Source organism: Aythya fuligula, chromosome 2 (genome assembly GCF_009819795.1).
Source record: "Aythya fuligula isolate bAytFul2 chromosome 2, bAytFul2.pri, whole genome shotgun sequence".
In the NCBI taxonomy this organism is placed as follows: domain Eukaryota; kingdom Metazoa; phylum Chordata; class Aves; order Anseriformes; family Anatidae; genus Aythya; species Aythya fuligula.
Genome location: NC_045560.1, coordinates 1,385,137 through 1,410,686, shown reverse-complemented (window position 1 = coordinate 1,410,686; position 25,550 = coordinate 1,385,137). Strand labels below are relative to the sequence as shown.

Genomic DNA, 25,550 nt, shown 5'->3' with positions numbered 1-25,550 from the left:
ATGGCGAGCTGCTGGGTGCTGCTGCTGCTGGGCCTGGGGGGGGCCTGCGCCCTGCCCGCCCCGGCCCCCCTCTCCTACAGCCAGGCGCTGGCCCAGGCCGTGGACTCCTTCAACCAGCGCCCCGAGGTGCAGAACGCCTTCAGGCTGCTCAGCGCCGACCCCGAGCCCGCCCCGGTGAGCACGCGGCGAGGGGCAGCGAGGGGACAGCCTGGGGACACTGGGGGGACGTCCTGGGGACACCCTTGGGGCTATTTTGGGGCTATCATGGGGACAACCTGGGTATATCAAGAGGGATGAGGAGGGGACCCCTTGGGGACACTTTGGGATCCTTTGGGGACACCCTGGGGACACCTTGGGGACACCCTGGGGACACCCTCGGAGATATTTTTGGGATATCGTGGGGACAATCTGGGTATATCAAGAGGGGTGATGAGGGGACATCTTGGGGACACCCTTAGGACACTTTGGGGACACCAAGGGGACACCCTGGGGACATTGGGGAAACATCCTGGGGACACCCATGGGGATATTTTTGGGATATCACTGGGATTACCTGGTTGTATCAAGGGGGATGATTTGGGGACCCCTTGGGGACACTCTGGGATACCTTGGGGACACCTTGGGGACACCCTGGGGACACCCTGGGGACATTGGGGTGGGGTCCTGGGGACATCCTTGGGGATATTTTTGGGATATCATGGGGACAACCTGGGTATATCAAGAGGGATGATGCGGGCACCCCTTGGGGCCACTTTGGGATCCCTTGGGGACCCCTTGTGCCCATCGAAGGGACTTCTTGGGGCCACCTTGGGGACATGGAGGGGACCCCTGGCGATGGGTTTGGGGGGGTGTTTTCACCCCGGGGGGGCCCCCGCCGTGACCGTTCCCTGCAGGGCATCGACCTGAACACGCTGCGGGCGCTCAACTTCACCCTGATGGAGACCGACTGCGCCCCGGGCTCGCGGGTCCCCACCGACGACTGCGACTTCAAGGAGAACGGGGTGAGGTTTTGGGGGTCCTGGGGGGGGGACACAACCCTTTTGGGACACGTGGGGTGACCCCGTGCGTGTCCCCAGGCCATCAAGGAGTGCTCGGGGCCGGTGACGTTCCAGCAGGGCACCCCCGACATCGACCTGCGCTGCTCCGACGCCTCCTCCGACGTGAGTTTGGGGGCACCCATGGGTGGGGACGGGGTGGGGGCTGAGCTTTTGCTCCTTCCCCGTGTCCCGCGGTGTCCCCGTCCCCAAAATTTCCGGGGATGAGCTGCCACGACCCCACAGCACCATCCTAGGGGCAGCAGGGGGAGGGACGGGAGGGTCCTGGGCGCGTGCGGGGCTCAGATTTGGGGTCCTACATTTGGGGTCCCACATTTGGGCTGCCAGATTTGGGGTCCCAGATTTGGGGTCCTAGATTTGGGGATCCCACATTTAGGGTCCTAGATTTGGGCTCCTACATTTGGGGTCCCAGATTTGGGGTCCTAGATTTGGGGGTCCCACATTTGGGGTCCCCGATTTGGGCTCCCAGATTTGGGGTCCCACATTTGGGGTCCCACATTTGGGGTCCCATTTGGGTTCCCAGATTTGAGGTCCCAGATTTGGGGTCCCAGATTTGGGGTCCCACATTTGAGGTCCCAGATTTGGGGTCCCTGATTTGGGCTCCTAGATTTGGGCTCCCACATTTGGGGTCCCACATTTGGGGTCCTGCTGACACTCCACCTTTCCCCCCCGCAGCCGGTGCTCGTCCAGCGGGGCCGATTCGGCCGCTTCCTGGGCAAGGTCCGACGTTTTCGGCCCCGGGTCCACATCCGCGTGCAAGCCCACGCCTCCGTCAGCTTCGGCTGAGCAAATAAACGGGGCCGAGCGCGACCCCACAGCCTGACCCCGGCTCTCTCCTTGCCTCCCGTCCCCACAGATGTCCCCGAGTCCCCAGGGGGAAACAGGCACGGGGTGGGGGGGGTCCCCGGGGCATTTCCCAGCTGGGTTTTTCGCCCCCGTCCCCTGCAAAGCGTCCTATGAGGACCCCATCCCTGACCCCATAACGGGCATTGCGGAGCCCCCCCGACCCCACAAGTGGTTCCCATCCCGTCCTTGTGCTGTTTTGTCCCCAAATCGCAGGGGTTGTGTCCCCAAAGAGCCCCCTCCCAGCCCAGGATGTCCCCAAATGCCCCTGGGGGGGAGGAGGGATCAGCACGGGGCCACTGGGGCCATCAGTGGGGTTTGGGATGGGGTGCCCTAAGAGATGAAGCTGTGGTGCTGTCCCCATGTCCCCCATGTCCCCTGAAACGTCCCCACAGCCTCACGCAGCCCCACACTTCAAAACCTGCCCCCCCCGTGCCCCGTCCATCCCGTGGTTGTCCCCAATTTTTATGGGACGTGGCTGTCCCCACCCCATACCGGGCCACGTGCCCCATATCCACAAGTCCCCATGCTCAAAACGTGCCCGTGGGTGCACTGTGGGGGGGGGGAGACATCATTTTGGGGCCCCCACGGGGCAGACCCCGCTCCCCCCACACCGCTGCCCCCCAAAACCACCCCAATCCCCATCACCCCGTGCCCCCCGCGCCCCAAAAGCACACAGAGGGGACACGGCACGGCCGGGAAGCAGCTTTATTTGGGGGGGGGGGACACCAAAAGGGGGGGGACAATGGCATCGGGGGGCTGCGGGGGGGCCTCATTTCCTCTTCCAGGCCCTATAGAGCTTGATGGCCAGCGGCACCAGCTGCCAGAAGCGCTTGACCTGGCGGGACTGCGGGGACAAAGCGGTGTCACCGAGGGGGGGGGACACACCCCGAGGGTCCCCACGCGCCCCCCTCCCTCCGAGGAAGGTCCCCCCCGGAGAGCCACCGGCACAAGGGGGGTCCCCAACATCCTTGGGGCCACCCCACAGCCTGTGCGTCCCCCCTGCTCTCCACCAGCACTGGGGGGGGGGGTCCGAGCGCCCCGAGCATCCTTGGGGACACCCCGTAATGTCCCCAACCCCCCCGTGGTGTCCCCCCCACTCACGTCCATCGTGGAGTCCACGCAGGTGACATCGAGCGCGGGGCGGCCGCTCTGCAGCACCACGGGGCCGGAGCAATCCTTGATCAGCTGCGGGCATGGGGTGGGGGATGATAACGGGGTCTCGCAGCCCCCCCCCATGGGGTTGTCACCTCTGTCCCCGTCCCCAAAGACCCCAAGGGACCCCCCCGAACCCTCGAGGCGCTCACCCCATCCTCCTTGAAGTCGCAGGAGTCGGGGCGGGCGCCGGTGCGCGCGGGGCAGCGCGTCTCCATGATGGTGAAGTTGAGGCTCCGCAGGGAGCTGAGCTGGACATCCTGCGGGGACACGGGGGGGACACGGTGACAGCCACCCCCCAGTCGCTCCAAGGTGTCCCGTTGGTGTCCCCAAAATGTCCCCAAAATGTCCCCTCAATGCCCCCTTCACGTCCCCTTGGTATCCCCCCAGCGTCCCCCCAGTTTCTCCAAGGAGTCCCATTGATGCCCCCAAAATGTCCCCAAAATTTCCCCAAAATGTCCCCCCAATGCCTCCCCAGTGTCCCCCCAGTTTACCCAAAGTGTCCCATAGGTGTCCCCAGGGTGTCCCCAAAATGTCCCCTCAATGCCCCCCCAGTGTCCCCTCAATGTCCCCTTGATATCTCCCCAGTGTCACCCCAGTTTCTCCAAAGTGTCCCTAGGTGTCCCCAAAATGTCCCCAAAATGTCCCCCCAGTGTCCCCTTCACGTCCCTAAGATGTGCCCCCAGTTGCTCCAAGGAGTCCCATTGATGCCCCCAAAATGTCCCCAAAATGTCCCCCCAATGCCTCCCCAGTGTCCCCCCCAGTTTACCCAAAGTGTCCCATAGGTGTCCCCAGGGTGTCCCCAAAATGTCCCCTCAATGCCCCCCCAGTGTCCCCTCAATGTCCCCTTGATATGCCCCCAATGTCCCCCCAGTTTCCCCAAGGTGTCCCATTGGTGTCCCCAGAGTGTCCCCAAAATGTCCCCCCAGTTTCCCCCCAGTTGCTCCAAGGAGTCCCATTGGTGTCCCCAAAATGTCCCCAAAATGTCCCCCCAGTGTCCCCTTCACGTCCCTAAGATGTCCCCCCAGTTGCTCCAAGGAGTCCCATTGATGTCCCCAAAACGTCCCCAAAACATCCCCTCAATGCCCCCCCCAGTGTCCCCTCAATATCCCCTTGATATCCCCCCAGTATCCCCCAGTTTCTCCAAGTTGTCCCATTGGTGTCCCCAAAATGCCCCCCATTACCCCCCCAATACCCCCAGTGTCCCCTCAATGTCCCCAGGGTGTCCCCCAGGGACTCCATGCTGTCCCACCGATACCCCCAGGGTGTCCTCAGAGCGTCCCCTGCCCCGTCCCCCCGGTGCACCCTCTGTGTCCCCAAGGTGTCCCCAAGAAGTCCCTTTGATGGCCACAAGGTGTCCCCAAGACATCCCTTAGTGTCCCTTTCATGTCCCCAAGGGTGTCCCCAAGATGTCCCCACGGTGTCCCCAGGGTGTCCTAAGGGTGTCCCCAAGTTATCCCAAAGTGTCCCCAAGGGGTCCCCAAATCATCCCCCTTGATATACCCAGGTTGTCCCCATGAGATCCCAAAAATATCCCCAAGGGTGTCCCCAGGATGTCACCCCAATGTCCCCTCAATGTCCCCAGGGTGTCCCCTCAGTGTCCCTTTGGTGTCCCCAGGGTGTCCCCAAGGGATCCCAAAGTGTCCCCAAGGGGTCCCCAAATCATCCCCCTTGATACAACCAGGTTATCCCAGTGATATCCCAAAAATATCCCAAGAGTGTCCCCAGAATATCATCCCAATGTCACCAGGATGTCCCCTTGGTGTCCCCAAAGTGTCCTAAGGGTGTCCCCAGGATGTCCCCTCATCATCCCTCTCAATACAACCAGGTTGTTCCCATGGTAGCCCCAAAATATCCCCAAGGGTGTCCCCAGGACATCACCCCAATGTCCCCTCGATGTCCCCAAGGTGTCCCCAAGGTGTCCCCAGGGTGTCCCCAAGGTATCCCAAAGTGTCCCCAAGGTGTCCCCAGGGTGTCCTAAGGGTGTCCCCAAGATGTCCCCTCATCATCCCCCTTGATATACCAGGTTATCCCCACGATATCCCAAAAATACCCCCAAGGGTGTCCCCAGGACGTCACCCCAATGACCCCTCAGTGTCCCTTCATGTCCTGAGGGTGTCTCCAAGGTGTCCCCAAGATGTCCCCTCATCATTCCCCTTGATATACCCAGATTGTCCCCACGATATCCCCAAAATATCCCCAAGGGTGTCCCCAGGTCGTCCCCCCAATGTCCCCAGGGTCTCCCGAAAGTGTCCCCTCGATGTCCCCTCGCTGTCCCCAGGCTGTCCCCAGGGTGCCCCCAGGGTGTCCCCAGGGTGTCCCCAAGGTATCCCAAAGTGTCCCCAAGGGGTCCCCAAATCATCCCCCTTGATATACCCAGGTTGTCCCCATGATATCCCAAGAATATCCCCATGGGTGTCCCCAGGATGTTTCCCCAATGTCCCCAGGGTGTCCCCAAGGTGTCCCCAAAGTGTCCTAAGGGTGTCCCCAAGATGTCCCCAAATCATCCCCCTTGATATACCCAGCTTGTCCCTATGATATCCCCAAAATATCCCCAAGGGTGTCCCCAGGATGTCCCCCCAGTGTCCCCAGGGTGTCCCCAAGGTGTCCCCAGGGTGTCCTAAGGGTGTCCCCAAGATGCCCCCTCATCATCCCCCTTGATACACCCAGCTTGTCCCCATGATATCCCAAAAATATCCCCAAGGGTGTCCCCAGAATGTCACCCCAATGTCCCCTCGGTGTCCCCAAAGTGTCCCCAGGGTGTCCCCAAGATGTCCCCTCATCATCCCCCTTGATATACCCAGGTTATCCCCACGATATCCCAAAAATATCCCCAAGGGTGTCCCCAGGATGTCCCCCCAATGTCCCCAGGGTGTCCCCAAGGTATCCCAAAGTGTCCCCAAGGGGTCCCCAAGGTGTCCCCAGGGTGTCCTAAGGGTGTCCCCAAGATGCCCCCTCATCATCCCCCTTGATACACCCAGCTTGTCCCCATGATATCCCAAAAATATCCCCAAGGGTGTCCCCAGAATGTCACCCCAATGTCCCCTCGGTGTCCCCAAAGTGTCCCCAGGGTGTCCCCAAGATGTCCCCTCATCATCCCCCTTGATACACCCAGCTTGTCCCCGCGATATCCCCAAAATATCCCCAAGGGTGTCCCCAGGACGTCCCCCCAGTGTCCCCAGGGTGCCCCCAAGATGTCCCCAGGCTGTCCCCAGCGTGTCCCCTCGCCGCGTGCTCACCGGGGCGGGCTCGGGGTCGGCGCTGAGCAGCCTGAAGGCGTTCTGCACCTCGGGGCGCTGGTTGAAGGAGTCCACGGCCTGGGCCAGCGCCTGGCTGTAGGCGAGGGGGGCCGGGGCGGGCAGGGCGCAGGCCCCCCCCAGGCCCAGCAGCAGCAGCACCCAGCAGCTCGCCATCCTCGCCCCGTGCCGCCCCGCAGCCCCCGCCGCCTTTTAGCGGCCCCGGCCTTGTGCAACGCGGCCTCGGCGGAAATTTCGGGGCCCGACGGGGGCAGCCACAAGGCGGCCGTTGGCATTTTGGGGAGGGGGAAGCGGCGGGGCGAGGGGCGAGGGGTGACGGGGGGCGGGGGGGTGGTGGGGACGTGGCCGTGCCCTGCCCTGCTCCGTGCCCTCTGCGCTGCTCCCTGGGGAGGGGACACCCTGGGGACACCCTGGGGACACCCCGGGAACACCATGGGGACGGCGGCCCTATAGGGGCAGGAATATGGGGAGGGGACCCGTTGGGGACAGCCTGGGGACATCCCCGTGGGGACAGCAGCACTCGGGGGGTGCCTGTGGGGTGCAGCAGGGACACGAAGGGGTGCAAGGGACGGACACGGACACAGCGGGTGCAAGGGACGTTTATTGGGACGTTAATAGGGACGTTAATAGGTACATTAATAGGGACGTTAATAGGGACATTAATAGGGACTTAAATAGTGACGTTAATTAATTGGAATGTTAATAGGGACTTGGGGCTGTGACACTTGCACAGCACCGGCTCCTGCCAGGGCTCCTCAACCTGAGGTGGCATCAGCCCCAGGGTGGCACCAGGACCCCACTGTGGCCTCATTCCCCCACTCAGCCTCCTCCTCGTGCCCGGTTTTGGGAGCTGAGCCCCCTTTTATGAGCCCCCCGTGCTTTTTTTTTTGGGGCACGGCCGGGGTTTTCCGCAGGGGGGAGGCCGCCGGCCCTGAGCAAACAGGCGCAGGGGAGCGGCGGCGCAAGGGCGGCCCCAAAACGCGCTCGGCGCCGGCCCCGAAGGTGGGCGTCGAGGCTGGGAAGTGCCGGGAGGCCGTAAATCTGCCACGGCTCTGCCGCGGGGCAACCGCGGGGCCACGGCCCCTGTAGGCAGCCAGGGTGGGGAGGAGAGGGGGAAGGAGGGCAAAGGGGGGTGGAGGGAGTCAGAGGAGGGAGATGGAGGGCAAAGGAGGGCAGTGGAGGCCAAAGGAGGTAAAAGGAGGGAAATTGAGGCCAAAGGAAGCCAATGGAGGGGAATGGAGGAAAATGGAGGCCAATGGAGGGGAATGGAGGCCAATGGAGTGCAAAGGAGGGCAAAGGAGCATGCTAGAGGCCAAAGGAGGGCGATTGAGGAAAAAAAAAATGGGTAATGGAGGCCAGTGGAGGGGAATGGAGGCCAAAGGAGACCAAAGGAGGCCAATGGAGGGCAATGGAGTGCAATGGAGGGCAAAAGAGGCCAAAGGAGTCCAATGGAGGGGAATGGAGGGGAATGGAGAGCATTGGAGGCCAAAGAAGGCCAAAGGAGGGGAATGGAGGCCAATGGAGGCCAAAGCAGACCAAAGGAGGCCAAAGGAGGCCAATGGAGGGCAAAAAAAGGGCAATGGAGCCCAACTGAGGGCAATGGAGGCTAAAGGAGGGGAATGGAGGCCAAAGGAAGGCAACGGGGTCAATGCAGGGTCTGTGGGGCAGGAGGCCCCAGGAGCAGCCGGGGGTCTTTGGGTTGTGGGGCCGGGAGGAGCTGGGAGGAGGGGCGCAGGGGCAGGGCCCCACACACACAGGGGCTGGGTTTTGGGGTGGTTCTGTGCAGATTGGACTATTTTTTTTAATTTATTTTTTATTTTTTCCGGGTTCTGGCTTTGGGTGTTCGGTGTTCGTGTGACCCGGCGGGCACGGAGCCAGGAGGAGGAGGAGGAGGAACGGCCCCGAAAGGGCAACAAACATGGCCAAAGGCCAAGCATGAGCCACGAGGAAGTTGTCCAACATCATAAAATGCTTTTTTATTGCCGAATTGGTAAAAAAGGGCCGGATTTCCCCCAACAGAGGCCCGCGCCCCCCCCTCCCTCCCTCCCTGACCCAGCACAAGGGCAGGGGCCGAGCCCTGCGCACAAAATGGCGGCCCCCAGCTGCCGTACACCGGAAGCCGCTTTCCTCTCTCCCACTACCCCCAACCAATCAGCGCGCGGCGCGCCGCGCGGCGAACCAATAAGAATCAGCGTCGCTGCCGTGACGTCATCAGTGCGCGCCTGGCCACGGGGCGTGCTGTACGGCGGGGCCGGGGCGCGGTAGGGCACGGAAGGGCCTGGAGAAAAGGGGGGGGGGGGGGGGGCGCGTTTTGGGGCCTCTTTTTCGAAATTAATTAATTTGAATTTTTTTTTCGCAGCCTCCCCGCGATGCAGCGCTGAGCCCCGGCTTCCCCCCCAGCATGGCGGCCCGGCTGGTGGGGCGCTGCTGCTGGCGCCACCTCGCCGCCATCTCCCTGGGGCCCGGCGCTGCCTCAGGCCTCCGCCAGCCCCCCCGGGCCTCCTCGCTTCACGCCCCGGGAGCCGCCGCCGAGGGCTCGGCCGTCAAGGAAAAGGCTGAGGAGAGCCGAGGGGCCGGGCCCAGGGCGCTGAGGGAGCTGCTGGAGGCGGCCCAGGGGCCCCGGGAGCTGCTGGAGCTGAGCGAGGAGCCGGGGCTGAGCAGCAACCAGGCCTCGCTGGTTATCAGCCGCCTGTCCCGCCTGGCCGCCCAGCAGCAGCTGGAGGCGCAGGGTTTGCTGCAGGACCCTCGCTTCAAGCAGCTCCTCGGCGTGATGGACTCGCAGGTGGGTGCCCGGACACGTAGCACAGCCCCCAAGCTGCCCCCTCCCTCCTCCTTCCCCTTTTCTGGCGGGCTTTTCTCCTTCCCCACTCATTTTTAGTTGTTTCTGCGAGCCGAAGCTGCCACCTGCTCACGGGGTTGGTGGCTGAGGCGTTTCGGAGCCCAACAGCACCGGGTTCGGCTCAAAAGAGGGTCCCCACATCAGCAGGACGTGTCCTTAAAAACAGGGATCCCTCAGAGCTGGCAGGGCCGAGCTGTGCAAGGAGAGCGAGGAGCTGGCAGCGCGGCCTCGCTGCCCAGAGGGGTGGCTGTGAAGGCAATTAGCTGAGAGTTAATGAAGCAAAATCTCTCTGTACACGGCTGTCTTTCTCCAAAAAGCTGCTGCCGCAGCCTGCGGTCGTGGCTAACGCAGTGTGGGATGTAAGAAGGGGATCTGCAGGTGCTCAGATGCAGACTAAAATGACATAAAATAAACTAAAATTAGAGATTCACGGAGTTGTAGGGGTTGGAAGGGACCCCAAGAGATCAGCAGGTCCAACCCCATGCTGAAACAGGCAGAGCAGGCAGTCATTAACCACGTTGCAACACCTCGAGCAGCCAAAGATCCCAAACCTTAGGGCTTGAGGCACAGCAGGGCGCAGGGAAAAGGCTCTGAGGTGCCCGGGGGCCAGCAGCCTGCCCCTCAGCTGCGTCCTCCTTCATCTTTTCAGCCCCAAAAACTTGAAGAGCACCGTTTTAGGACTTTAGATAAAGGGTTGGAGGGGAAGTTGGAGGTTTTATTTGCTCAGAGCCGCCTGGTGCAAGCGCCCTGAGCACCAGCTCTCTCCATAACCACAGGGCGATGCCATCTTTTTGCCCCATCTCTCTCTGATCGATGATTTTTATGGTCTTTTTGTCTCCCCAGATCTCCCAGGTGTGGAACAACACCCTGGTGAACGTGCTGAAGAGCCTCTACTCGCTGGGGCTGCAGAGCAGCAGCCGGGAGATGCAGTCGGTGGAGCACGAGGTGCTGTGGAGGCTGCGCCGCCTCACCTTCCGCCAGCTCGCCTCCCTGGCCGAATTCCTGGCCTCCAGGCCCCAAAAGGACAACAAACTGCTGGCCGAGGTGGTCAGGAAGCTGGAGCTGCGCTGGACGGAGCTGGAGGGCACCCGCAGCGTGGTGACGCTGATGGCCAAGGTCGGCCACGTCTCCCCGGCCCTGATGGATCGCCTGGAGGACAAGGTGGGGCTCCAGGAGCTCTGTTTGCTCCCTTCCCTTCAAATCATCATTTTTTAGGGGAAAAAACCAGCCTCAGGACATCCCCTGAGGGCAGCTGCTCAGCCTGCCAAGCAGAGGGGTGTTAATTCCACGCACAGCTCTGTAATAACGCTCTGCTGCGTGCCCACGGGCAGCTCTCGGAGCAGCTCAGGTGCTCAGGAGAAGCGTTTCCCCCCCCCCAGGAGCCACGCAGGAGGGGAGTTTGCAGGTGGGAGCTGCCTGAATGCGCTGCTCTGAGCCGCCTGAAGGCTGATGTGCTGCTCTGTGAGGCTGGAATCCCCTTGTTTTGTGCCAGAATCCCCTTATTTTGTGCTAGAACCACCTTATTTTGTGCCGGAATCCCTTATTTTGTGCCAGAATCCCCTTATTTTGTGCCGGAATCCCCTTATTTTGTGCCGGAATCCCCTCATTTTGTGCCGGAATCCCCTCATTTTGTGCCAGAATCCCCTCATTTTGTGCCAGAACCCCCTCATTTTGTGCCGGAATCCCTCATTTTGTGCCGGAACCCCCTCATTTTGTGCCAGAACCCCCTCATTTTGTGCCGGAATCCCTCATTTTGTGCTAGAACCCCCTTATTTTGTGCCAGAATCCCTTATTTTGTGCCGGAATCCCTCATTTTGTGCCAGAACCCCCTCATTTTGTGCCAGAACCCCCTCAACCACCGCCACCTGGGGCAGCGCCACCTCACACCCCTCATCCACAGCTCCCTGCCTGCCTCCCCCTGACATCTCAGCCTTTTTTTTTTTTTTTTCAGGCCCTGGAGCTGGCGGAGCAGTTCGGCCCCGAAGATATCCGCAAGATCACCCTGGCCCTGGCGTACCAGAACCGCCGCTGCGTGCCCCTGCTGCGCGCCCTCTCCTACCACCTCCTGCAGAAACACACCGAGCTCGGCCTCGCCACCCTCACGGACCTGATTTTTGCTTATGGTGAGCCCCTGGGTCGCTCTGGGACCCGTTGAGGCCAGCTCAGCTCCTGTGGGGTGCTCGATTTGCACTCTGAGATCCTCGGGGTGAGCTGGGACAGAGCAGGGAGGCTGGCAGCGGGGTGCCAGCCAGCACAGCCACCTCGTTTCCAGCCCCACACGCTGACAGCACGACATTTCCCTGCCCCTCAGCTCTTCCTGGTGCTCCCAGCACGTTTTTTTCGCTGAGGGAGACCTCCTGTGGCAGCTCAGGGCGTGCACGCTCAGCTCCGTGCTGCTGCCTCACCCCAGAGCCCGTTTGGGCACGGCCTGGGTGTGTGTGGTCAGAATTACACCCTGGTTTTCCTTCCAGCCTGCAGGAAGGAAGGGAAATGGGGGTGAGGAGAGCGCTCTGGGGGCGTGGAGAATGTTCCAGAAGGGCATTTAGGGCAGCGGGCAGCCCAGCAGTTAGCTGAGATCACCCCCCCAGTACCCCAGCTCCGTTTCACAGCAGGTTAATTAATAATTTGTGCAACCAGCCTTGATTTCTGTGCTTCTCCAGCCCCTCTTCGTGCAGTGCTGCGTGCTCCTGAAGGCAAATTGGGGCGAGGCAGCCGGGGGAGAGCTGCTCCTCGCTTCCCCGTCTGCCTTTTGGCAGCGGGAACAGATCTTCCACCAACCCCTGCAGCACGATAGCCTGCGTGGGTCGGGTTTATCCCAAAAAAATAAGGATTATCCCATAAGAAACAACCTTAGGGGGGGGCTCACGCCCCTCCTGGATGCCCCCAAGCCCCCTCCTGGCCCTAAAATCAGCCTGGTGGCACCCCGCCAGCTCCCGTGCCAGCTGGGTGTCAGCGGCTGCCGCTTTTCTTTTTTTTTTCTTTCTTCTTTTGCCCCTTTAAAGGAAAACTGAATTTCCACCAGCCCCAGGTCTTCCAGAAGCTGGCCACCGACCTGCAGCCCCACGTGGCCACCATGGCGCCGGGCGAGGTGACGCGCTGCATCAGGTCCTTCGCCCTCCTCAAGTGGCTCAGCCTCCCCCTCTTCGAGGCCATCGCGCAGGTGAGGAGGTGCAAGAAAACACCCCAGAGCTCAGCTTTCCCCTAAAAAAAAAAATTAAAAAAAGCCTAAAAATGTCCTGAGGGATCCTGTGCCTGCGTTTTCCTGCCCTGCCGTGGGGCTGGGTGTATCCCTGGTTGGTTTTTTGAGTCTTTTTCCTGTCCCTGCTCGCTCCACCTCTGTTTTTTTTTGCCTCCCGTGTCCCTCAGTACGCCCTGGACAACGCCAAGCAGCTCTCGGCCGCCCACCTGTGCAGCATCATCCTCTCCTTCGCCCGCCTCAACTTCCAGCCCAGCGGCAGCGAGGATTTCTTTAACATGGTACAAGCTTCCTCCTTCCTTTTCCTGACGCATCCCGAGCCAAAAATGGGTCTGGGAAGGCTCCAGAACCCCTGTGGGGATGGGAATTGGGACCCCACAGCTCAGGACAGGCTGAAAAACCCCTCCTGAGCTGCTCTAACGGGACCAGCAAGCCCACCCAAGGAGGAACAGCCCCAAAAATCCCAATCCTGAGGGTTAGAGAAGCCCTCCAAGCTCATTTAGTCCGACCACCCTTCCAATTAATTTAATTTTTGAGGCATTGCAGGGAAAAAAAAAAACCACCAGGCTGCCGTGGAGCGGTCCCAAAGCTTTGAGCAGCAAACAGAGGGGGTTGGGGCACCGTGGGAGCCTCGGGGTGCTTTTTTTTCTGTGTTTTTTTTGTGTTTTTTAGGTCCACGAGGAGCTTCGGGACCAGCTGGCCGGGCTGGAGCCCCAGCTGCTGACCGACCTGGTGTGGTCGCTGTGCGTGCTGCAGCAAGCCCAGCCCCACTACCTGCAGCGAGCCCTGGCGCCCGATTTCTGCGCCTGCATCCAAGGTGAAGACCCCCCCCCCCCCAGGGCGCCGTCCCTACAAATTTAGACCTCGAGAAGCCAAGATTTGGTGTTTTTCACCCCAATTTTGCCCCCCAGGGAGGCGCAGCCCCGTCAAATTCGGTCCCTGCCTCCTCCTCCGTGGCGGGGACCGGCCAGCCGGCTGCCACAGCGAGCTCTGTCGCCCATGGGCCCCTCGTCCCCCTTTTCCCGTGGGACTTTGGGGACAAAACCGTGCCACAGACACCCCCACCGTGCCTGTGCCCCTGGGGCTGCTCGTTTTGGGGCTCTTCACCCTAATTTCTGCTTTTTTTTCCCTCTCCCCGCCAGCCGATCCGTCCCCCAAAGCCCAAAACCTGCGGGTGAAGCTGCTGCACATCAACGCCGCGGCCAGGTTGGAGAACCCCGAGTACGGGGGCCCGTTCCTGACCCCAAATATTTGGGGAACTGCGGGGTCGGCGGGGGAAGGAGCCAGCCAGCTGCAGGGCAGCCTGCGGGAAGCCCTGACGGGGGTGCTGGGCAGCCAGGACAGGGCACGTTTCGACGCCCCCACCATCTACGGCTGGCACATCGGTGAGCTCGCCCCTCTCCTCGCACCACCAGGAGGGAGAGGGTTCGATTTTGGGGCTTAATCCCCACGTTTTGGGGTCGTCCCTTCCCGTGCAGCCTCTCGGCGCCGTGTCCTGAGGCTGCGTGGGTGGGAAGGGAGCTGTAGGGCGGCATCCTGGTGTCCCTAAAAGCCTCCCTTTTGTGTTTTTTTGCTCCCTGCAGACGCTGAGGTGGTGGTGAACGCCGAGAACAAACCCCTCCCCATAAAGGATTTCGCCGCCCCCCACCTCCTCCACGCCGAAGGGACGAAGCCGCTGCCTCCGGGAGCCAGGAGGTTGGGGCTGGGAGCCCAAAAACCAGCTCGGGGCCGAGCTCCCTCCTTCCCCCTGCCCTCTTGACATCCCCTTTTCCCCTTTTTCCCCTTTGTAGGGTCGCCTTCCTCAGGTGGGAGTTCCCAAATTTCAGCAATAGGGGCAAGGAGCTGCTGGGCCGCTACGCCATGGCCCGGCGCCACGTGCAGGCGGCCGGCTTCGTGGTGGTGGACGTGAGTAGCCACAAATTTTTTGCTTTTCACCTCTTTTTAGGTGAAATCTTCCTCCCTCTGCCCCCTTTTCCTCGTTTTTTTGGGGTCGGAGGAGCGGGACGGCACCCAGGGGGTGACCCTACTGTGTTTAGGGTCACCCTCGAGCCGTCCCTAACCCTGATCCCCAAAAGGGGGAGAGGTTTTGGGAGCTTTTTGCCCCTCTTCCCCCTACTCCTGGGGGCTGGGTGCAGCGGGGCAGAGCCCCCCTAGAAGCCCCCCAGCGATCCTACAGCGGGATTAGCCGCCAGGAGGGGGGGGCTCAGTAATCGGGGAGGACAGCAGGCAGGGGCTTAGCGCCCTAATCCCTGCCCCGGGGCATTAATGAGCCTCCTGGGGGGGTAATTATAGCCTGGGGGGGTAATTATAGACCTGGGGGGGGGAATTATAGACCGGGGGGAGGGAATTATGGCCCTGGGGGGGGAATTATGGCCCTGCTGGCAGCGGGGGCAGCGAGACGCATGGCCCCGGGGGGCTCTCACCCTACAAAAAGCCCGAATTCGGCCACGTTCTGCCCAAAAAACTGCAGTTTGAGGTGCTGTGCCCCCCCCCGAATCGTAGCTGGAGATTTTTTGGGGGCAAATCAGGAGGAAATGGTCACTTTCGGAGCCCGCAGCCTTGTCAAATTCGGTGCCCGCCTCCACCCCGTGGCGGGGACCGGCCCAGGGGCTGCCACAGCAACGGGGCCGTGCTTCATGGGCCCCCTGCCCCTGCTTGTGGGGCTGCGGGGACAAAACCAAGCCACGCACAGCACCCCCCCAACCCCAAATAATCCCGTATTACGACCCCAAACCCTCACCCTTTTATTTTTTCCCCCTTTCCAGGTCCCCCACTACGAGTTCCTGGAGCTGAAGCTGGAGCGGCAGCGGGCGGCCTACCTCAGGGACAAGCTCAACAAGGCCCTGGCCAAGGATTTGGCGAGCTAGCGTGGCCCCAAAACCCCCCCCCCAAATAAATAAACCTCCCCTAATAAACCACCCCGCTCTGCCCTGCTGCATCTACGGGGCTGGGGGGGCTGCGCCGCTCGGGGCCGGGCTTTTGGGGGCTGTTTTTGGGGTGTGGGGGAGCAGGGGAAGGGTTGGGGTGGTCTCTGCCCCCCCAAAATGCTGCTTTTGGGGTTGGGCCACCCCACAGAGCTGAGGATGAGGGGTGAAGCCTCAGGGGGGCAGCAGGACCCCAAATGCACCCCCGGGGAGCCCCCCAACCCCTTTGTCCCCGCTCCACGCCCCCCCCCAGCCGGCAAAACCCCACCAGGAGGGTTTTTTTGGGGGGATTAAGCCACCATTTGGGCTAAAAACAGCAAGTTTTCGGCTGTGGGGTCACCGCCACCCCTCCCCACGTCCCTCACCCCCCTAATGGGGTCGGAGCCCCCCCGGCAGGGCCCTGCTATGGGGCCGAGGCCGCAGCTGCTGAGTCACGGCCGGGGCTGCTCCTGGCACCGGCAGCGCGCCAGCACCCGCCTCGGGCTTTGATTTTTTTTGGGGGGGGGCAGAAGGATTTGGGGGGGGGTTTTGGGGTCTGGATAACTGTGGTGGTTACCCCAAAAGGGCTCTGGGTGTCCTGGGGGTGTCCCATGGGTGCGAGGTGTCCCCCCCAATTCTTTTAAGGGCCATCTGTGCGCCCTGGATGGGGTCTGGCGGCACAGCGGGGGGGTACCCAAATGTGTGACCCCCCCACCCCAAGCATCAGCAGGGAGCCGGCCCCATCGCCATGGAAACGGGAGGAGAGGTGGGGACACCGGGGGGGGGGTGGCACCAGCTTGTCCCCAAACCCCTGGGGGGGGGGGGGACACACACACAGGGTTTGGGGACACCGCGGGGGGGACCCGAAACGTGCGGCGTCAGCGGGTTTTAGGGGGCGCGGGGGGGGGCTCCGAGCCCTCGTTAATATGGGAAAGGGGGTGTGGGGGTACAGGGGGGGGGCTGATTTTTGTTTAAAAAATAAATTATAGGGGAAATAACGGGGGAAATAATGAAAGGGAGGGGGAAAAACGCGCCCCCCCCCCCCCCCCCCGGGGGGTGCTGCAGCGCCGCAGTGGCGCACGCCCCTTGTGCTGTTTCGGGGCTAAATAAATAAATAAAGGGATTAAAAAAAAAAAAAAAAAAAAGGGGGAGGGATAATAATAAAAAAAAAAAAGCACCAAACCTGCTGACATCATCCGGGATGACGGGGCTCTGTGTGTGTGCCCCCCCCCCTCAAACACCGATGCTCAGCCTCGCCCGGCGCAGCCGCCGTCGCCCAACGTCGCCGAAGCGAAGCCGGGGCTGAGGGGGGGGCTTTTGGGGTTGGGGGGGTGGGGGGGGTCCCCAAACCCCCCAAACCCAAAGCCAAAGCCAAAGCCCCTCGGCCATGCCCGGAGAGGCGGCCTCCAGCCCCCCGGGGTCGCAGGCGGAGGCTCCCGGCCTCGCTCCCGGCCTCGCTCCCGGCCTCCAGCCTCGCCCGGGTTCGCCGCTGGCAGGTGAGGGGCTGGAGGCCCTAAAATAATGGGGGGGGAGGGAGGGGAAGGGAGAGGGGAGGGGAAGGGGATGGAGGATGGAGGGTGTGGGGATGGAGGATGTGGGGCTGGGGGGATGGAGGCTGTGGGGCCAGAGGCTATAGGGCTATAGGGCTGCAGGGCTGGAGGCTGTGGGGCTGGAGGATGTGGGGCTGGGGGGATGGAGGCTGTAGGGCTGCAGGGACAGAGGCTGTAGGGACAGAGGATGTGGGGCTGGAGGAATGGAGGCTGTGGGGTCGGAGGATGAAGGGATGGAGGATGTGGGGCTGGGGGGATGGAAGCTGTAGGGCTGGAGGGTGTGGGGCCGGAGGCTATAGGGCTGCAGGGATGGAGGCTGTGGGGCTGGGGGGTGCAGGGATGGAGGGTGTGGGGCCAGAGGCTATAGGGATGGAGGCTGTGGGGCTGGAGAATGTGGGGCTGGGGGCATGGAGGCTGTGGGGCTGAAGGGATGGAGGCTGCAGGGATGGGGGGTGTGGGGCCAGAGGCTATAGGGCTGCAGGGACAGAGGCTGTAGGGATGGAGGCTGTGGGGCTGGAGAATGTGGGGCTGGGGGGATGGAGGCTGTAGGGATGGAGGCTGGGGGGCCAGAGGCTGTGGGGCTGGGGGCATAGAGGCTGTAGGGTCAGGGACTGCAGGGCTGGAGGTTGGAGGGCTGTGGGGCTGCAGGGATGGAAGCTGTGGGGCTGGAGGCTGTGGGGCTGGAGGCTGGAGGAATGGAGGTTGTGGGGCTGCAGGGCTGGAGGGACAGAGGATGGAGGGCACGGGGATGGGGGCTGTGGGGATGGGGGCTGTGGGGCTGGAGGATGTAGGGCTGGAGGCTGTGGGGTCAGAGGATGCAAGGACAGAGGATGTAGGGCGGCAGGAACGGAGGGTCGGAGGGATGGAGGCTGTAGGGACAGGGGCTGTGGGGCTGCAGGGATGGAGGCTGTAGGGTCGGAGGGCTGGAGGTTGTGGGGACAGAGGCTATAGGGTCGGAGGATGTAGGGCTGGAGGCTGTGGGGCTGCAGGGACGGAGGATATAGGGCTGGAGGCTGTAGGGACAGAGGCTGTGGGGCTGGAGGATATAGGGCTGGAGGCTGTAGGGTCGGAGGATATAGGGCTGGAGGTTGTAGGGACAGAGGACGGGGACAGAGGAGGACACGGGGACGGAGGACACGGGGTGGCAGCGCTCGACCTGAGGCTTTCCTGCCCCCCCCCCATATGGGGGGAGGGACACCACCCTGCCCCCCCCGACCCCAAAATGTGCCCCCGGTACCGGGAGACCCCACAGCACCCAAGGGTGCCCACGCCCCCCCCCCCCACACCCAAGGGCCATCGGTCACCGCGCCCCAAGGTCACCCCACAGATATAGGGCCGGGGGGGGGGTCCCCAGTGGTGCCCCCATCCCACTGCCCCCCCCCAGGGAGTGGGGGATATCGGGGGGGGGCAGTGCCCAAATGGGGCCAGGGGAGGGAATCGGGACCCCCCCCCATGGGCAGTAAGGGGTTAAAAGGACCCTACAGAGCTGGGGGGGGTCCCCATAGTGAGTTTGGGGCTGGGGGGGGCACAGGGGTTTAACCCTACAGGGACAGAGTGGGGGTGCCCCAACCCCATTGCCCCCAGCCCCCTGTATCCCCCCCCAAAGCTTAATTTGGGGACAAAAAGCCCCCCCTCACCCCCCCCATCCCCATCCTGGGTGCAAATGGGGATCCCAAAGCCCCCCCCCCATAAGGCACAGCCCCCCCCATACCCCATAGGTGCAGCACAAACATCACCCCAAAAAAAATAGAGAGGGGACTGCTACACCCCCAAAACCACCCCAAAAAGTGTCCCCATCCTTTATGGGACCCCCCCCCAAAAAAAAAAAAAAAAAAAAAAAAAATCCCCGGGGCGGCCCCTCCCCCTTCCCAGCAGCCCCACAGCCCCGCCCCCCCCCCCTCGCCCCTATAAAATCCCCCTGGGGGCTGGGGGGGGCTCTGGGTGCTGCTGGAGCCTCCCCTGCCCTATGGAGCCCCCCCTAAGAGCCCTAGGTAATGGGGGGGCTTTTTGGGGGGTGGTTTGGGGCTTTTTGGGGTGATTTGGGGCTTTTTGGGGTGATTTGGGGCTTTTTGGGTGTTTTATGGGGCTTTTTTGGGGTTTTATGGGGTGGGGAGGGCTGCGTGCCCCTCCTGTCTTTGGGGTCAGGACCCTAAACTCCATGCAGTGATGAGGATTAGGGTGTGATGGATTTTGGGGTGGGGGGGTCAGTTATGTTCTCCCCCAAAATTGGGGGGGTCTCAATGCTTAGGGTTACCCCCCCCAAGCCCTAAATGCCCTGGGTGCTGCTGTGTCATCCAGGGGATGGAATTGGGTATGGGGGGATCTGGCTGCTCCCCCCACCCCAAAACCTCAAATAGTGGGATTTATTATTTTTTTGGGGGGGGGGTCACCCCTATAATCCTCCCCAGCCCCCCTGGCCTTAAATTAGGGACAAAAAGCCCCCCCCCTCCTTAGGTAAGAACACAAAGGGGGGGGGCTCTACCCCATTTATTTATTTTTGGGGGGGGGGTCTATGAGGACATAGGGGGTTCCCTACCCCCCCCTACACTCACCCCACTCTCTCCACAGCCCCCCCAGGGGACGTCGCTGCCGTCGCCGCCGTCGTGACCCCCCCGATGCCCACCAAGGAGGAGGCTCGCCCCCAACCCGAGGGGGCCAGCTGCGACGCCCCCCCCGGCCCCTCCACCCCCCATGGGGCCGAGCACGGCCCCATCAACAACAAGGGCTGCCCCCCCCCCCCTCCCCAAAACCCCCCTCCGCCCCCTATAACCCTCCCCGCCGACCCCTTGGACACCCGCATCGTGATGGGCGAGGAGACGAGCTGCCCCCCCAAAAACCCTCCCGAAACCCCCCACCCTTTTAACCGACCCCCCCCCCCACCCCAGGCCGCCAACCTGGACCCCGACCTCTTCTTCACCGCCCCCTCCACCCCCGTGAGGACCGGGGGGGCTCGACCCCAAAAGGAGGAGGAGGATGAGGAGGAGGAGGAGGAGGATGAAGATGGGGGGGACGCGGGGAGCGAGGGGTTGGGCTCCCCCCCCACGTCCCCCTCCGGATCCTATATGACGGCCGAGGGGGGCAGCTGGGGGTCTTCGGGCACGGCCAGCACCTCCCCGTCCTGCTCCCCAAATCTCCTGGTTGAGGCCCCCGACGGCGAGGCCGGGCCGGCGGCCTTCACCCACCGCTCCTCATCCTCCTCCTCCTCCTCCTCCTCCTCCTCCTCTGAGGATGAGGCCTCGGCGAGGCAGGAGGAGGAGGAGGAAGAGGAGGAGGAGGAGGGTGAGGATGAGGATGGGGGTAGTGGGGAGGTGCTGGGGGATGAAGGCTCCCCCGGCGGCCTCATCCCCGCGGCCCTGCTGCCCTTCCGCGGCAGCCTCCTCTTCGAGGCCGAGGCCGTGGAGATCACTTTGGTGCCGGCCCCGCCGGCGGCCGAGCCCCTCTCCGAGGAGGATGAGGATGAAGATGAGGAAGAGGAGGAGGAGGAAGACGCCAGCACCTCGGCCTCCTTCCTCCGCTCGCTCTCCGAGACCTCCATCAACGAGGGGGTGGACGAGTCCTTCGCCTTCCGCGACGACACCTCGGCCTCCTCCGACTCGGCCTCCTACGACGGCGAGGAGGACGAGCGGCTCTACGGCACCGAGCGCCACGCGTTGGTGGGGGGCTCGGGGGGTCACCACCCCCTTCCCCCGGCCTCCGCCGGGGACGCCGAGCCTTCCTCCGGGGACATCGAGCTCCATCTGCGAGGCCGGGAGGAGAGGGCGTCGCCGGGGGGGTCCCCCAGGCACGAGGCAGCCTCCGGGCCTCAAATTTTGGAGGTTTCCGCAAAGGGGGAGCGGGACGGTGCCCACCCGGCTGAGGAAGAGGAGGAGGTTGAGGATGAAGAGGAAGATGAAGAGGATGAGGAGGAGGAGGTGGTGGCGGCCTCTGAGGTGGCCTCCGTTGAGGCTCCTGCTACAGAAGTCAACGTGGAGCCGACGGGGGAGGCCTTCAGCCCCTCCTCATCCTCCTCGGAGCCTGAGGAAGCCTCCACCACGGAGCCTGATGTCCTGCAAGAGCCAGACCCCGTCCCGGAGGAGCCTCCCCACGTGGAGGCCGCTGTCCCCACGGAGTCCCTGCCCTTGGAGGAGGCCGAGGAGGCGACGCCAGAGGTGGTGGAGGCCCAAAAAATGATGGAAACCCCAGAAGTGGTGGAGGTCCCAGAGGTGATGGAGACCCAAAAAGTGGTGGAGGTCCCGGAGGTGATGGAGACCCCAGAAGTGGTGGAGGTCCCAGAGGTGATGGAGACCCCAAAAGTGGTGGAGGCCCAAAAAGTGATGGAGACCCCAAAAGTGGCGGAGGCCCAGCCGGAGGCTGACCCCGATGCGGATCTGGAGGCCGCGGCGAGCGCCAGCGCCCCGCAGCCCCCCTGCGCCGGGGAGACCAAAGACCCCCAACCCCATGGCCATGGGGGGGACGCCCCCGCCCTGCCCGCCACCAACGGCGACCACGAGGTTGAGGCCACGGCGGTGGAGGCCCCGGAGCCTCCGTGCCCGCCCCAAGAAGGTGACCCCGAGGACGAGGCCGGCAGGACGGACCCCACCCCGGATGAGGGGGATGAGGACGCCCCCGAGCTGCAGGACGGGGTCACGGAGGAGCTCCCGGAGCAGGAGGAGGCCCCCGAGGAGGACGAGGCCCTCCGGGAGGACGGGGAGGCCACGGGCAGCGAGTCCCCACCGCCGGCCGCCAGCGACGGTGGCAGCAACGCCGCCACCGAGGAGCCGGGGGACGAGGACGAGGCGAGGGATGTGGAGGACCCCGAGGAAGCCTCCAGCGAGGACCTGGAGCAGGAGCAGAGCCCGGAGCCGGCCTCGACCAACGTGGAGGCTGAGTGGGACGCCACCGCCTCCTCCTCCTCTTCCTCCTCTTCCTCCTCCTCCTCCGAGGACTCCTCGCCCGAGCCGCTGGACACCTCGCGCTCCCGCACCGACTCCAGCTTCTTCACCGCCCCCGAGGACAGCGCGGGGGAAGCGGCCGCCCCCGGCCTCCTGCCTTCCTCCTCCTCCTCCTCCTCGCTGGCCCCCCGGCCCTGCATGGCTCTCTGCCTGCTGCCCCCGGCCTCCGACCCCCCGCCGCTGCGTTTCACCGCCTCGGAGCGGGAGGTGTACGTGGGGACCCCCCCGGCCCCCCTCGAACTGCTCCCACCGCCATCCTCATCCTCATCCTCACCCTCCTCATCCTCACCACCACCTCCACCGCTCGGTGCCTTGCCGGGGAGCGCGGAGGATCGCCGGCACGTGGCCACCATGCTGCAGGGCGCCTTCGGGGACCTCCTGGCACCGGGGGGGCCGGGACAAAGCCCCCCTCTCGTCGTCGCTGCTGCTGCTGTTACGGAGCCTCCGCAGCCCCCCCAGGCTGAGGCCGAAGGCGCCGTGGCCGCGCCTGAACCCAAAGAGCCCCAGGAGCCGGGCGATGCCGGGAGCCCCCCCTGCACCCCTCCAGTTTGCCCCCCGTGGGACGAGGAGCCCCCGCTGCCCCCCGCTGAAGAACCCGATGCCAAAGTCCCGGCGGAGGGCGAGCACCCCCCGACACCCCCTGAGGAGGAGGAGGATGAAGATGATGAAGAAGAAGAAGAAGAGGAAGAGGTGACAGCGGGATCCCTCCCCGAGGAGCGCGGGGAGCCTGCCCCCAGCCCCCCCGAGGCCGTTTCGGTGCCCTCGGCCCCCCCAGCAGAGCCCGGGACCCCCGAGGACCCCGCACCCCGAGAGGTCCCGGTGGTGCCGGTTGAGGTTTCGGTGCCGGCCGCCTGCCCGGCGCTCTCCAAACTCATCCAAGTGCCTCCTCCCGTCTCCTCCTCATCCTCCTCTTCCTCGCCACCGCCGCGCTCGGAGGACACCTCAGGGCTCGCCGAGAGGCTGGAGGAGCACCCGACGGCCCCAGCGGCCTCCAGGAAGAGGCTGGAGGGTAAGAGTCCACCCCGTAGGGTGTCCCCTGTCCCCATAGGGTGCCCTCCGTCCCCGTGGGGGTCTTTGTGGGGTCCCCAGAGGTGTTTTGGGTTGGGTGGTGCTGGGATCAGGGTGAGCATCCCGGGTACCAACCCCTGGAGGGGGTTCTGGGGTCTCTACGAAGCCCAATTTTGGGGTGATGGGGCTTCCCCTTCTTGTGGGACCATGGTGACCCCAATATGTCTTGTCCCCAGAAGTGTGTGGGGTCAGGTGGTGCTGGTTTTAGGGTGAGCATCCTGGGTACCAACCTCTGGGGGGCTGCCTGGGGTCCCTACCAAGCCCAATTTGGGGTAATGGGGCTTCCCCTTCTTGTGGGGCTGCAGTGACCCCAATATCTCCCGTCCCTGTGGGGTCCCCAGAGGTGTGTGGGGTTGGGTGGTGTTGGGATCAGGGTGAGCATCCCGGGTATCAACCCCTGGAGGGGGTTCTGGGGTCCCTACTAAGCCCAATTTGGGATGGTGGGGCTTCCCCTTCTTATGGGACCACGGTGACCCCAATATTTCCCATCCCCATGGGGTCCCCAGAGGTGTTTCGGGTTGGATGGTGCTGGTTTTGGGGTGAGCATCTCATGTACCAACCCCTGAGGGGCTGCCTGGGGTCTCTACCAAGCCCAATTTGGGGTAATGGGGCTTCCTCTTCTTCTGGGAGCGTGGTGACCCCAATATCTCCCATCCCCGGAGGTGTTTTGGGTTGGGTGGTGCTGGTTTTGGGGTGAGCATCCCAGGTACCAACCCCTGGGGCGGTGCCTGGGTCCCTACCAAGCCCAGTTTTGGGGTGAGGGGGCTTCCCTTTCTTCTGGGACCGTGGTGACCCCAATATGTCCTGTCCCCAGAAGTGTGTGGGGTTGGGTGGCACTGGTTTTGGGGTGAGCACCCCGGGTACCAACCCCTGGAGGGGGTTCTGGGGTCCCTCCCAAGCCCAATTTTGGGGTGAGGGATCTTCCCCTTCTTGTGGGACCGCGGTGACCCCAACATCCCCCATCCCCGCAGCGCCGGAGCCGTCCCCGCAGAAGGAGAAGGCGCGGGGCAGGAAGGCACCGGGCGGCCCTAAAACCACCAGGGGGTCGGAGGCGGCAGAGGGGGGACCCCGCCGGGCACCCCGGGGCTCGGTGCAGTCCGAATCGAGCTCCTCCAGCGAGGCCGAGCTGCCCTACAGCTGCCCCGGCGCCGCCGAGCACCTCCCTGCCATCGCCCTGCTGGAGGACAAGGCGGCCCCGCGGCGGGGAGAGGCCAACCATAAAGGTAAAGGGGGGAGATCTGTCATTTTTGGGGGCGTTTGGGGTTTTTTCGGGGTGTTTGGGGCGGCGGCGGCGTCTCCAACCCGATCCTTTTTGGCTTCTTTTAGGGTCGTGCAACGAGTCGGAGAGCAACGACGAATCCATCCCGGAGCTGGAGGAGCCCGAGAGCGCGGAGCCGCGGCCAGCGCAGACCCAGGTATAGGGTTGGGGGGGTTCAAAACCCCACATCCCGGGGTACCCGAGGGATCGTGGCGACCCCACTGTCGCTTCTGCTGTCCCCGTCCCCGTAGGCACCGCTCACCCACTCGCTGGGCACGGGGGAGGAGAGCATCAGCAAAGCCAAGCAGAGCCGGAGCGAGAAGAAGGCCAGGAAGGTGGGACGGGATGGGATGGGTGCTGCTGTCCCATGGGGTTTCTTTTTGGGGGATATGGGGTTGGGGTTAGGCCCCCCGTGCTCCCCAGGGTGCTGCCCCCATCCCTGGGGTCACAGCTGGGTGTCCTCATCCCACTTTATCCCATTACTGGGGGTTGGAGACCCCCGGGCTCGAACCCACAAGCCCCAGCAGGGTCTGTAGGGTCGATCCTTCAAGGCGTGACCCCAAAAAAACCCCCCCAGGCCATGTCCAAGCTGGGCTTGAGGCAGATCCACGGCGTCACCCGCATCACCATCCGCAAATCCAAGAACATCCTCTTCGTCATCACCAAGCCCGACGTCTTCAAGAGCCCCGCCTCCGACATCTACATCGTTTTCGGGGAAGCCAAGGTGGGATTTTATTTTTTTGGGGTCGGGGAGGTGGGAAAGGACCTTAAGGGGCAGCCCCCGACCCTCTTTTTGTCCCCGCAGATCGAGGACCTGTCGCAGCAGGTGCACAAGGCGGCGGCGGAGAAATTCAAGGTGCCCATGGAGCACTCGCCCCTCATCACCGAGACGGCGCCCGCCCTCACCATCAAGGAGGAGAGCGAGGAGGAGGAGGAGGTAGGGTGGGTCGGGATCGGGTTTAGAGGCCCCATTTGGGGTTTTTGAGGGGGTGACGGCGCCGTCCCCGATCCCGCAGGTGGATGAGACGGGGCTGGAGGTGCGGGACATCGAGCTGGTCATGGCCCAAGCCAACGTCTCGCGCCCCAAAGCCGTGCGGGCGCTCCGGCACAACAACAACGACATCGTCAACGCCATCATGGTGAGCCAGGGAAAAGGGAAAAAGGATTTTGGTTTTTTTTTATGGGGTTATCCCCATCCCGCAGTGCCTGACGCCGTGTTTTTCCCCCCACAGGAGCTGACCATGTAGCAGCCGGGCCCCCCGGCCCCCCCCTGTATAGGTGCACAGTTCTTTTCCTCTTTTTTTTTTTTTCCCCCCCTCCACCCCGAGCATCCTTTACCCCCCGCGCCTTCGCCTCTGTAATGCTCAATAAACGGCCTCATGCAGCACTGGGATCGCACCCCGCCGCCACGCCTGCTCATTTGGGGTCCCCTCTGGGGGTTTTTAGGGGGTTTGGGGGGGGGGAACAGCCCCAATTTGGGGGCCTCAGAGTTGGG

General features: G+C 63.4%; 4 protein-coding genes and 2 non-coding genes across 6 annotated transcripts; 5 read left to right on the top strand and 1 right to left on the bottom strand.

The window, feature by feature from the left end:
• On the top strand, positions 1-1,862 carry LOC116486457 (cathelicidin-2-like). Its single transcript, XM_032182711.1, has 4 exons — positions 1-174; positions 894-1,001; positions 1,077-1,160; positions 1,731-1,862. The coding sequence occupies exons 1-4, from the start codon at positions 1-3 to the stop codon at positions 1,839-1,841; spliced, it is 477 nt and encodes a 158-aa protein (XP_032038602.1). The 3' UTR covers positions 1,842-1,862.
• An 806-nt stretch (positions 1,863-2,668) lies between these two features.
• LOC116485445 (cathelicidin-3-like) lies at positions 2,669-6,466 on the bottom strand. The gene is made up of 4 exons (XM_032180774.1): positions 6,293-6,466; positions 3,206-3,313; positions 3,003-3,086; positions 2,669-2,745 (listed from the first exon to the last, which is right to left on the bottom strand). The coding sequence occupies exons 1-4, from the start codon at positions 6,464-6,466 to the stop codon at positions 2,671-2,673; spliced, it is 441 nt and encodes a 146-aa protein (XP_032036665.1). The 3' UTR covers positions 2,669-2,670.
• A 2,080-nt stretch (positions 6,467-8,546) lies between these two features.
• TBRG4 (transforming growth factor beta regulator 4) lies at positions 8,547-15,255 on the top strand. The gene is made up of 11 exons (XM_032180772.1): positions 8,547-8,571; positions 8,670-9,092; positions 9,993-10,310; positions 11,101-11,272; positions 12,152-12,309; positions 12,516-12,626; positions 13,018-13,162; positions 13,488-13,730; positions 13,929-14,040; positions 14,136-14,250; positions 15,111-15,255. The coding sequence occupies exons 2-11, from the start codon at positions 8,712-8,714 to the stop codon at positions 15,210-15,212; spliced, it is 1,857 nt and encodes a 618-aa protein (XP_032036663.1). The 5' UTR covers positions 8,547-8,571; positions 8,670-8,711; the 3' UTR covers positions 15,213-15,255.
• LOC116486928 lies at positions 13,262-13,406 on the top strand. Its single transcript, XR_004253031.1, has one exon. It is a non-coding gene; the product is annotated as a small nucleolar RNA SNORA5 (small nucleolar RNA).
• Positions 14,898-15,039, top strand: LOC116486927. Its single transcript, XR_004253030.1, has one exon. It is a non-coding gene; the product is annotated as a small nucleolar RNA SNORA5 (small nucleolar RNA).
• Positions 15,256-16,436: 1,181 nt separating the features above from the next.
• Positions 16,437-25,453, top strand: NACAD (NAC alpha domain containing). Its single transcript, XM_032180771.1, has 9 exons — positions 16,437-16,744; positions 19,367-22,738; positions 23,769-24,020; positions 24,124-24,212; positions 24,307-24,390; positions 24,633-24,779; positions 24,861-24,992; positions 25,072-25,194; positions 25,288-25,453. Exons 1-9 carry the CDS (start codon positions 16,636-16,638, stop codon positions 25,300-25,302), a joined length of 4,323 nt encoding a protein of 1,440 aa, XP_032036662.1. The 5' UTR covers positions 16,437-16,635; the 3' UTR covers positions 25,303-25,453.
• The last annotated feature ends 97 nt before the right edge of the window (positions 25,454-25,550 follow it).